A 13,212-nucleotide genomic window follows, 5' to 3' on the forward strand; every position below is an offset into this window, starting at 1 on the left:
TATAAGCACCTACAGGAATGCATGGATCGTGCCATCCCAAGTAAAACAAAGACTCACTCCTCCAAGAACAGGAGGCCAGTCTGGTGGACCCCAGCCATAAACAAACTATACAACAGAAGGAGGAAGCTATTACATGACAGGGCAAAATCCCATAAAGGGAAGGCATCCTTGATCATTACCAGTAAGAAACTTCGATCCCTCATAAAATCATCAAAGGCCAGCTTTGAAAGAAAAATCGCCAAAGACTCTAAAGATAATCACAAGGCATTGTTTAGCTACGTCAAAAATCTGGGTGGCAGCTGTCAGATCTGCTCTGAGCTGGTGCATAATGGCACAAAATACACTGAACCCACAAACATTGCCAACGTCCTGGCGAACAGGTTCAGTGCAAACTCCCCCCCTTCCCCCCCAAAAGGGCCTGTGTCTATCCCAGAAGAATGCAGTCCCCCAGACATCACAGACACACAGGTGAAAGCAGCCCTCTCCAAGGTAAAAAACACAGCATCAATGGGACCAGATGGTATCCCGTCTTACACAAGCTCCAAAATGAATTAAACCCTCACATGAATTCACTGTTCCAACTCAGCCTTACCACAGGTTATGTACCCAAAGAATGGCGTACAGCAACAGTGATCCCACTCCACAAAGGTGGCGCCACAATGGATCTTGGGAACTATTGCCCTATAAGCCTGACCAGCCTGGTCTGCAAGGCTATGGAGCACATCATCATGGATCTCATTAACAAAGACATTGGGAACCACCAAACATTGGACCCCACCCAATTCGGCTTTGTTAAGGGCAGATCTTGCCTCTTAAACCTAGTTGATTTCATCGAATCAGTTATCAAAGCCTTAGATGAGGGAAAGGTAGTCCACACAGCCTACCTAGACCTAGCTAAGGCCTTCGACACAATACCCCACTCAGGTATCATAAATAAGCTTACCAGCCTAAAAATCAACCCATGCATCACAAGATGGGTTGCAAACTGGCTCAGGGATAGACCTTACATGGTCAGAGTTGCGGGCGCCATGTCTGACTCTCAACCAGTCACAAGTGGCGTCCCACAGGGATCAGTCCTGGGACCACTTTTGTTCGGCATATACTTCTCTGAAGTACAGGCAAACACAGGAGGACTGTGGCTGACCAAGTTTGCAGATGACTGCAAACTGGGAGCCATAATCGACTCTCCAGCTGACACAAGCATCCTCCAGAAAGGCCTTACAGAGACTGATACCTGGTGTCAGAACCATGGCCTCAAGCTAAATGCAAAAAAATGTATAGTCATCCCCTTTGGGAAAAACAAAGAGCCCACAAACTACCATATAGGAGGAAATCCACTAATTACGGAAGAAGTAATCAGGGATCTGGGACCCAAGTAGATAGTAACCTCTCCTTTGACAACCACATTGCCAAAGTGGATAGAAAGACCTTCTATATAGCCCACCTAATCACAAAAGGGTTCACATCTAGATCAAGAGAGGTCATTGTGCCCCTCTACTCATCACTTATCAGGCCCATAAATGAGTACAACGCCCCATTTGGGATGTACCTTACCAGACACCTGCAACAGCTGGAGAGACCTCAAAAATACCTCACCAAGAGGATCGTGGGCCTCAAACAGTTGCCCTATGCAGCTCGACTAAAGAAACTCCAGCTCTACTCAGTTGCTTACCGCCTACTCAGAGGTGATCTCTGCCTGACATACAAGGCCATGTCCAACCCGGAATTGTTCGACATGCTCCACCTCAAGAAAACCAAATCCACTAGAGCTACACGCTCCAAGGATTTAAACCTTAACACAACAATAAATAGGACATGCTGGAGGGATAGATTCATATCCCAAAGGCTTCCCGTGCTCTGGAATAGAATCCCAGTCCATGTTAGGCAGAGCCCCTCACTGACCCTCTTCAAGAGAAATCTTGACGAGTGGATGGGAAATCATAAATTTGCTCCTGGGATCACTTCTATGGCCCTGCTGGACAGAGGCTCAGGAATCTAGTCAAAAAGGGAGGCGAAAGCCAACAAATTCTGGCTAGGCTTATAAATGCCCTTGGGCAGATAGCCTAGTACCTACCTATGAATCTATGAACTTATGCGTCCTGCTCATCAAATGATTTATAAAAATCATTGCATACCAGGATTATATATTCCCTGTTCTGAAGAAGGCATGGGAATCCTTGAAATTGATTACATGTATAGATCTACAACCGTGGGACTGCATACAAATCTGCTGACCTCACAAGACCCAAACATAGTGAAAGCATTGAAACATGAGGAGAATAAGTCTAAGATGATGTCCCTGCTTAGTTTAGCAGAAGCATATCGGCATCAAGCAGGAATGGAAATCAAACCAGAAGTAGATAAAAATCAGCAGCAACTGAATGTGACAAAAAACAAAAGAAAGAATATAAGGTGAAGGACCAGATGAGAAGGCAAGAAATGTGGAAAATGCATAAATATAATTACCAGTATAGAAAACTCTTGGAACAACCTCATGTTGATCAGGATCGAATGCAGAAATGATTAAGGAGAGATGAATTTAAACCAAAAGACGAAAGATTAATATTGGCAGCCCAAGATATTGAACTACATGCATGTTGGTTTACAAAGTCCAGTGAACATGTGGGAGAAACAGACAAATGTAGGTTTTGAAAAACAAAATTAGAAACAGTCAAACATCTTGTTGCTGGTTGTGATGTACTAATGGCAGAAGGACTGTATACCAAAAGGCATAATAATGTGGAAAGACTGTTGCACTGGGGATTGTGCAAACATTATAATATTGAAGTAGCTGAAAAACACTGGAAACATGAGCACAAAGCATGATTAAAAATGATGAAGTTTATATAGCATGGGATCATCCATTACCAACAGTTCAAAAAATAGATGCAAGAGAACCAGATATAGTAGTCCATGAAAAGAAGACAAAAGTAGCATTGATCATTGAAATTGCTACACCTAGTGACTACAGTGTCTTATGTACAGCGAGACACAAAGTCATAAAATGCCAGGATTCACAGGCAGAAACAAGGGCAATGTGGAAAAAAGATACCCAGACAGTTCCAATGGTAGTAGGAGCAACGGGTTTTCTAAAAAAGAATTTACAGTCATACTGATACATGTAACTCCATATGAACTGCAGAAGGAGTCATTAGTGGGCACATGCCGGGTGCTGTGAAGAGCACTTCTAGTTAACATCAAAGATTGAAACAATACTAATTTCATGAGCTTTAATCATACTTTGAATTAGGAAAGGGGTCCATTCCCGTCATGGTATTAGAAACCCAAAAGACTTGGAAAAAAAACAAGAGGGTAAAACCACATAATTCTGCAGTAGTGCCGCTTAGTCCTTCCATCACATTGTTCCCACAGCAAGTAATTCTGCAGTGTCAAGCAGTCCTCACATCTCACTGTTTCCATAGCCATTTAATTCTGCAGTAATTCTATGTAGCCCTTGCATCTCACTGATCCCACAAGCCACATAATTCTGCAGTGCTTCTCAGTCCTCTAACAGTGCACCCTCAACAAATCAGTCTGTGAAGTACTGTCCCCCTCCTCCAGGTTTTGGGTTTTAAACTATTCAGTTCCTAGTTCATTCTGATCTAGTCACAGCAGAACTTCATAGAGATCAAAGAAGCAGAAGCAAGTAATAATTTAAATGTTTTTATATGAAGCTTCTTTAGTTTCTGTTTATATAGTCATTTATCATATGCTAACTTAGTGTAAAACTAATGAAAGGTTACTGATAAAAGCAATTATTTGAATTTCCTGTTTGTTTATAACTTAAAATATTAAAATGCTTGACTGGAGTTATTTTTAATTTTAATGGATATATGAAGGAATGAATTACAGAATGTTTGTTCCACTGTCTGGAGATGTGCCAAGAAAACGCTGTTCTTCCTGACATGTTCAGATGATATATTTCTTAGTAACAATTTTCTGCCTGTATATTATTTGGAGAACAAACATCAGTTTTAACTCTCTTACAGGTTAATGGGGTATGTGTCCATAAAAAATGTTGTAATGGTCCTTGTCACATTTGAAGGCTGGTATTTTACACAACAATTGTGGGAGTATGGTCACAGGAGCAGAGGGTACAATGGATAAGATATTTTTTGTCTTCAGTTTGGAAATGCTGGGTTGTGAGATTTTGAAAAGCAGTTTGATAATTCTGCACAATATTCAGTAGTGGCTTTATTTTGTATTTATATTACTATCTGAAATAATAAAGATGGCCCGTTGCTTGAAAGAAAATAGTGGTTGTAGCTCTTAAAAGGAGTCAAAACTAATGCATTGTACTTTAGATTTAATTGGGTTAACTACTGTAAGTTTGTTAAAACAAAGGGCTTCGCAAAATTCCCTGTCAGGAACACAGTTTGAAAAAAAAAGGTTTATATTTTTGTTCACTGTAGGCTTCACTTTCCCAATGACCGAAACAGAATACAGGCCAAAACATGACTTGCAAAAGCAAAAGCTAACTGGTCTTGATGCTTGTAGATTTAATGCTCCAAACTTGAAGAGTTTTGTACATGTTATTCTTACCTTATTACTATCCTTGGTCCATTTTAGCTATACAAAATTTCAATATGGTGAGTTTAAGCAGTAAACGTCAATGCCTAGCAGTAATGCTTTCCTGGTCGTCTGCACAACCCGCATTTCCTTTTTCATTTGTCTTGCCTTCCAGTCCAGATTTGTAATCCCTCTTTCCTCACCAATATGACCCATTTGTTCATCCTTCTCTACTGTTTTCATTCATATTACCAACAAAGGCAGGCTGTCATCCTCAGGCTGTTCAGATTTTTGTTTAAGTTTCACCCCTTTCCCTCATCTTGTTAGGGGTTGTGACTCTGGCAGAGACATGCAATGGAGAATGTCACCCACACTAACCATGCAATTAATCCTTCTTTAGCAGCCTGTTCTGAAATCAGGAATCCCAGGATATACAAACTCTCTCTTCCTCCAGGATTTGTGATCCAACAAAGACCGCTCATTTCCCACCCATCCCTCATAAACCCCTTCAGCTCCCTAACCCAGGACAGCTTGGTCATGCTCAGGGTCATATCACTTTACACCAAAATGATCTGCATTTCATTACCTGATTAACACCTTAGGATTATGGATACTTTGTTTTAAATATGCAGTGATAGATAATGAAATAATAGATGAAAGGACTTTATGGACAGTTTCATTAGAAAAAAAGAGTTAATATGGCAGATAAAGTTGCAGGCAGACAGTTGACCAGGTTTAAATGAGCGTAGCTACATAACTCCTTTGTTAAAACTGAAAGCATTAGAAAGGAAAAAATTATGAATATGTGGGCAACTGTACTGTGGTAAATTATTTATTGAATAAGTAAAATTTTTTAAATAAATATGCATTTTTAATGAACACATTGTTTACAATGACGTCATTAGAATACGGGTGGTTAATAAGCCAATTATGGCTAAGCTGCTAATATTTAAAGGAAAGGAGGAAATTATAAATTTGAATGATGAAGTTTACCATATTGGTAAATAAAAGCGCTTACCTTTTGATGGTGTTTTATTTGCTTTATTAAAAGTATTAAAATCATGGTTTATATATGGTGGAGAGAGAACTTTGTGGCATTTTCTGTAACCTAAATAGTTTTTTTACTGTTTTTTTTGTTTGTTTCATTTTGATTCTGGATACTTGGTAGACCCTTTAGTTACCTGGACCCAGGGTTCTCATTTGTTTACTGCATTTGATTTACTATCTGTTAGACTACTACTTGGGAGTAATAGTTCTTTGTAATGTTCAGCCCTCACACCTAACTTGTAAATGATAAAGTTGAACCATGGCATATTCTTAAATACAGAGAACATCTGAAATGTGACACCAACGAGTAAAACTGTGGATCATAAATGTTATCTTCTTTGTAGAACTGTTCCCCTCCTCCAAGCTTTGGGTCTTAAACGTGCCATGCTGAAATCATTCTGAAAGAGCAAAAGCAGTGCACTCTACTCAAATAAACCAGGTAGACATTACCTGAAAATGTCTTCTCATTTTCCCTTATCTGGTACATATTGGGTCTGGACTCTATTTTCCTTTTTGCCTGGTTACAGCTTCATTATTAAGTGTGTTTGATGTGTGATTGACATATGTGACCAACTTATTTGTCAACTGTTATCTCCCTGTGCTGTTTTCCTGAAGTTGTCTTTCCCAACCAAATTTTCATTACTACAGCCTGACTGCAGTTTTCATCTCAACTGTTTTAACTCTTGCAGGGAGTGTCTCTTTGCTCCACAGCTGTGTGACAGTAAAGTTAATACATTTAAGTAAGGGGGGTGTAGTGGTCAAAATACCCCCAGACAGGGGTATAGGGGTTATCCCCCCTTATAAAAAATGAAATATTACTTGTGTTTTGCACCCACCACAGTGATGGTAATTTGTATTATTTGTTTCATTTTTACGTATCTGCATTTGGTTGGTTGGGAATTCATTTCTTGTAGCTGATCCATATATTAATACATGCAGGCAGAGAGTAAAGGGAAAAGAGAAAGACACACCTACACACACACCATCCTTTTTTCCAGTTTACTCTCCATTGCCTATTACATATACAGCCCATGGGAAGACCCATTTTCAGGTGTTATCACACAACACTTGTGCACTTTATTGCCACAGACTTAGCATAGTACAGCATTATATAGTTTCCTTGTCAAAAATAAGTGGTGTTATTCTAAGTGTTATGTTCTTATTTTAGAATACAGGGATACTGATTAACAATACTTACAGATTCAGAACTATGGCTACATTGTTTGCCCTCAGTTTAAGCAACAGGGATGCTTCCACTCATTGAAATTAATGATAGTACATGCATGTACTAAACAACTCCTGTAGTAGTGCCATATAACTTCTGACATGTTACCTTTAAAGCAACCGACTGCCAGTTGTAACAAGAAACCTCTGTAACTAGATATACATTCAGTTATCCTGTGCAAAAACATTTGGTGGGTTATTTTTTTCCACTTTTTGCATGCTGGTCATCAAATTCCTAGTTTGCCAGAGCTATCATACAGTCAGTCATTGTTTTTTTTTGCTCAGTTCCCTGATCCCAGTATTCCCACAGCTGCTGGGGTTCATAATACCAGCCTCGCCAAGTGTATGCTGCTACATAATGTTACAACAGCTTGAAATCCAGGCACTGGTTTAAGATCCTTGCATATAAATTAACCAGTGCTTACCTGGTGCATTCTCTTACTACCTCTAGGTCACTATTAGGAACAATAAACCCATAGCAATCTTCATGCCTGCTGCCTCTTATCAAATGTAGCTACAGTTATTTTTGCCATGCGCTTTCTCTCTCTCTGTCTCAATTCTTCCTGACTTTCTCCTGCTGTTTTACTTCTTCACCTTTCTCTATGCATTCACTGTCTCTAGACAGACGAGATTCTTTTTTCTTAGTCAAAGACAAAAAGAATGTAGTTCAGTGTTAGTGTTCTCTGATAAGAACAGAGTGAAGCACCCTGGGATCAGAACTGGGTCTCTAAATGCTTCATCAGCTTCCACAACACTGAATCCCAGTGCACCTTTGACAATTGATGTCCACAGCCAATTCTGGCTTGGTTGCCTCCGTAATTGTTTTAGAAATATATTAAATACTGACGTTTGCACTGTGGCAGTTTAGTTTTCCCTCTCTCTCACTCTCTCTCTGTTCCATTACAAAGCAGTGGTATGAGCATGCTATAAGAAAGCAGAGAAAGATTATAGGAGATCTATTTTGTTTTATCTATTTTCTTTCTCAGTCACTGATCTGTGGACTAGAGGTGCTTGTTGGATTCTGCTCTAAAATCGCTAGTTATATGAGGTATCTAGGAGAAGCTTTTTATGACATATCTTGACAGGTTTTAACTTTATGGTGCTATCCAGTAGGCCTTTATAGGGAGCACTTAGGAACTAACTGTGGACACAACTATAACAGCAACAAGACTACAGGATAATAACTGTAGTTTGCATTCTGTGTTTCTCAGTAACACAAAATGATTTTAAAAAGACATCACATAGCACAGAAATAAAATTTCAATTATTCTTATTAAAATTCTCACACTCTCTGATTTTACTAGAGTTGTTAAAGTAGCAGATGCTATATAAAAAAAAGCTAATTCTGTCTTTTAATTACATGCCATTTTTAACAGGTTATGGATGCTTCTGGCCTCCAAATGGACATTGTTTATGAGCAGAACCCAGAAACTGAATGTAAATGTGAAAGCCCAGAGCCCTGTATGAGCTCAGCGCTTTCTCCAAGAAGTGATACACAAAGGTAGGCATTTTTTAATGATCATATTCAGTTGTAACACAGTAGATTAAAACATCATCTTGCTGTCTGGAATAAAGAGTGTGACACTATGAGTTTATGTTGAGCTGCTTTTACTTTTAATGTTTTTCTACAGAACAATGCATGTTACAATGTATCAGTGCTTACTGTAACAGGATTTTTTTTAGATGCTTTTCATAAGTTACTATAGAACCATCCATGTACCATAATGTATAAATGTGTACTGTAACAAAGACTTTGTGTTGAGCAGTTTGTAATGTATTACATACTGTACGTGCCACAGTGTGTAAATGTAACAGAGACTTTATGTTGTACAAGTTGTAATGTTTTATTATACAACTATGTATGTACCATAATGTAAAAATGTGTATTGTAACACAGACAATGGCCTGAATTCAGAAAACTTACCACAAAGTGTACACTTCACTGTTACCACTTCTGACTCAGAGACAGCCCTTCCACATTGGTGCAACATGAAGATGGGCAGCACTACAGTGGGCTGTCTGTGCGGTTGTGCTACATGCTAATAAGGCAGTCCAGGGTAGAGGCATATGCTGATTAGCCATGGACTGTCCCCTCAGAACTACCTACATTTAGAAATTTATACATACACTGATTAGCATGGTTGCTCCTGGCTATTTGCAGTAAAGCAAGCACACTTCCAAAATGCTATGTTCATCCATTGTGGAAGAGGAAAGCATTGGGGACTTTAGCTGACAGGCAGTGTTAGGTGGTGTGTGCCTGAGTGCATGTGAGGGGCTGTATGTGAGAGTGCATGTGTGAATGTGCATCTGCCTGGGAGGTAATAGTAGCAGGGTTAGTGAATAGATAGGTTAGGTAGATGTGTGTGTATGGGTGAATGTGTGAACGTACGTGTTGGTGCAATCGGGTGGGGAGGGGACTGTGTGTGTTATATGGGGAGTGCGTTGGAGTGGCTGTCATACTTCCACACATCCATAGACTAATGAGTAAAGCCTGCAGAAATAAAATGTGACTCCAGCAGTAACAACCACAAAACCAACGTCTGAACACACCACTGGAAACAGGTTCTAGGATAGGAAGCACTGCCACGCGTAGCACAGAAAGTAAAAACAGCCCCAATTTTATTAAAATTTGTTAAAAACAGAATCAGTTAAGCGCTTTCATCAATTACATTGACTACATCAGAACATCTTAACAACTTCTCCCGAAAGTTTATATGTGCTGTGCAATTAATTCTCCAATTAACAATTACTGGCAGAGTTACCTTCTTAAAGTGCACCAGTGCCATAACCTTTTTCCTTGTGAAATTTCACTCAACAGTCACCATTAAATATACAAAGAGCTTAATATATCATTATATGCCATAACACTGGTGGTCAATAATCTTTTCTCCATATCACCCTTTAGCTTCTAATATAGTCTTTACTGATATAGCATCATTTAAACCAGGGTGTGTGGTGGAATTCAAAAGTATTTGCCATTTAGACTCACTCTCATTCAATTTCTTAGTAATAATTTCCCCTCTAGGGTTACCCTTAATTTGTTCTATTATGGCAAATTTAAATTCTTTACAACATTGGTCTCATCCACATAGCAACAGTTAGAAAATATTAACCAGACCATGGTCTATTTTCAAAATGGTAATTATTGTACCCAACATGTGGTTTATTTAGCTAAGTGTACCCTATGTCCCTGTTACTATGTGGGGAAAACAGATAGATGTTAGAAACAGGATATATGAACATACATATTGTATAAGGAGAAAGGATGAGACCAATGCGCTGTATAGACATTTATCTAACAGCCAAGGTTGTAAAGAATTTAAATTTGCCATAATAGAACAAATTAAGGGTAACCCTAGAGGGGAAATTATTACTAAGAAATTGAATGAGAGTGAGTCTAAATGGCAAATACTTTTGAATTCCACCACACACCCTGGTTTAAATGATGCTATATCAGTAAAGACTATATTAGAAGCTAAAGGGTGATATGGAGAAAAGATTATTGACCACCAATGTTATGGCATATAATGATATATTAAGCTCTTTGTATATTTAATGGTGACTGTTGAGTGAAATTTCACAAGGAAAAAGGTTATGGCACTGGTGCACTTTAAGAAGGTAACTCTGCCAGTAATTGTTAATTGGAGAATTAATTGCACAGCACATATAAACTTTCGGGAGAAGTTGTTAAGATGTTCTGATGTAGTCAATGTAATTGATGAAAGCGCTTAACTGATTCTGTTTTTAACAAATTTTAATAAAATTGGGGCTGTTTTTACTTTCTGTGCTACGCGTGGTAGTGCTTCCTATCCTAGAACCTGTTTCCAGTGGTGTGTTCAGACGTTGGTTTTGTAATGAGTAAAGCCTACAGCAATGAGTAGGGGTAACCACTAGCCTCCAGGGAGAACATTAACTATGTAGGTTAAGGGGAACCACTAGCCTCCAGGGAGAACGTTAACTATGTAGGTTAAGGGGAACCACTAGCCACCAAGGAGAACAAGGGCTATATGGGTCAGGGAGATCACCAATGAAAACTTTTCATTTAATGCCTTAATGACACAAACATAATATGAGACTGAAATGGGGAACACTAGATATCAAGGATTATTCTTTCGCTATGTGCCTTAATAGAACTCAAACATAACAGGGACTGGGAGGGAAAACATTAGACACTAGGAATTACTCTTTTGCTACTTCCTGTAACAGCACTTACATGTAACATGGGCTGAGGGAACACTAGACACCAGAGAGAACTACAACTACATGGATTGGGAGGACACCAGTGATACTCTGGATATTTTCCCTGAAAGGCACATCCAAAAAAGGAAGATGTGGGTCAGAGGTGGGAATACTTGACATCGCAGATGCTAGTTAGAGTGCCTTCAAGGCACTAAAATAAATTCAACCTCTGCATCTTCCCACCTTTCACAGAGAATGTTAATCCTCTGCACCACCAATAGACCCCAGGAATTACATCACCTACTTTATAAAAGAAAAAAAAAATACAGTTGCAAGGAAGAAGGAGAAAGGCTTTAAACCATGCACATTTCACAAAAGTAGCACTAACATATTAACCTGTTGCACTAACTCACAAGCTAGTTCAGCAAGGGTTTGTTTTTACAATACAGTTACAAGGGATGTGAGTGTGTCCATGGGGGGTGGGGGGTGGGCTGCAAGACAGAGATGGAAAGACACCAGAGAGAATTTTAAGACATGTGATTTTGAGTCAGTTAAAAAGTTAATAGACAAACTTGTCTAGCGTCACAGTACAGTTTCTATACAATAAGAAATATGAAACTCTAATGAACTGTATGAAACTCCAATGTCTGGCATAATTAACTGACTTTGATCATCTGTGACGTATGAGGGCAGGATAAAGGAGGCATCTGGGGCATTCTCATCACACAGGGACAGTTATGGGGCATGTGGTGTGTGTGTGTGTGTGTGTGTGTGTGTGTGTGTGTGTGTGTGTGTGTGTGTGTGTGTATTGCAAGTGGAAAATGAATGAGTGGGGGTGTCCATGTTAATATGATGCGATTGCCACTGGTAACTATCAGAGGAGTGCTGATCTGCACTCTTTGTACTCAATGACGATTCACAGACATGCAAATTAGCTGATAGTGAAGTCTTTCCTCATTGAGGCTAATGTGTCCCTGAACTGGAAATCTCTGCATTGTGGAGCAAGTGCATTTATGCTACAGCATTAATGCTAGAAGTTTTTTTTTTTATTAAGCCCTGCGTTTGTGTTGCTCTGCATGTGAAGTGATGTTACACACATGTGCCTGTGTTACAGTGTATTGATGTGTACTGTAACACAGACTTTGTGTTGTACTGCTTTCAATATATCATTGCAACACTGTGCATGTGTTACAGTATATCAGTGTGTACTGTAACACAGGCTCTGTGTTGTACTACTTTTAATATTATTACAATACTCTGCATGTGCCATAAGGTATAAATACGTACTGCAGGGCCTACAAACAATATGTTTTTGAAAGTGAGAGAAAATAGGCTGCTGTTTTAGAATTGCATTTTGGGAATGACAACCCATTGTTGTAACACAGAGAAAAACAGATGATAAATACACTTTAAGGGGTATTTTTCCAAAATAAATAAACACATGCTGCACTCAGAGAACACTCACAGTTTTTATTGAGTTCTAATGCTTATTTCTGCAGAACGAGACCAAACAGTGTTTTTCAACACTTTTCCATTACCCAACTCATTTAATCTAACAATCAAATTAAAATACAAAAATCACATGATTTTTAAATATCTAAACATTAAAAAAGTACAGGATGTAGCTGGAATAAACTGTGCAGTCCAGGAGCTTCTACTGGGAAAGGTCACAGTGCTAGAGGGGTTATCCTGGAAGGTGAATAGGATGGAGGGGGGAACACGGATATGATATATGAAGAAAATATGGTGATCATCATTTATTCACTGAAAAAAGGGGCGGGACTGGGAGATGAGCTGTGGGTACATGAGCAGCTGAGGGGAAGATATGAAAATATGAAGGGTTTACCCTGAGAAGGAAGGCTAAGATGGGAAGGAGTGCATGGTCAGCAGTAAAATAGTCTCATTTTAATATTAATCCAAAAAGTACTTTTTCACAGATAACATGGTTGACATATGGAGCCAGTTACTGGAACAGTGTAGAAAAAAACAAAACAGTTGGAGCCTTTAAGTTAGCGTGAGTTTCCAGAATTTGTGGGGAGCTGCAACATTTGAGTTTACCACAGACTAGCAATCTCTCCCTGCTATCTACATCATGTAATGTCATTTAACTGTGAGATTTTGTTCACTAAGCTAGGTGCTCATATATGTGAGTATGTGCAAGTGTGTATATATCTATATTTGTGTGTGTGAGCGCATTTTTGTTTGTGTGCGTTTAAGAGAAGCTATAACTACTATAGATTGACACTACCCCTG

The 13,212-nt window shown here is 39.0% G+C and overlaps 1 protein-coding gene across 1 annotated transcript in view; it reads left to right on the plus strand.

Moving 5' to 3' along the window:
* The window catches only part of LOC122787930 (serine/threonine-protein kinase N2-like), a 122,978-nt gene that overhangs the window by 84,754 nt on the left and 25,012 nt on the right, over positions 1–13,212 (plus strand). The window contains exon 9 of the mRNA XM_044054856.1: positions 8,157–8,281. Coding sequence (XP_043910791.1) covers positions 8,157–8,281 — 125 coding nt within the window. The remainder of the gene's footprint in view (positions 1–8,156; positions 8,282–13,212) is intronic.

Source organism: Protopterus annectens, chromosome 13.part0 (assembly GCF_019279795.1).
Source record: "Protopterus annectens isolate FY-2018-M chromosome 13.part0, PAN1.0, whole genome shotgun sequence".
NCBI lineage: Eukaryota > Metazoa > Chordata > Ceratodontiformes > Protopteridae > Protopterus > Protopterus annectens.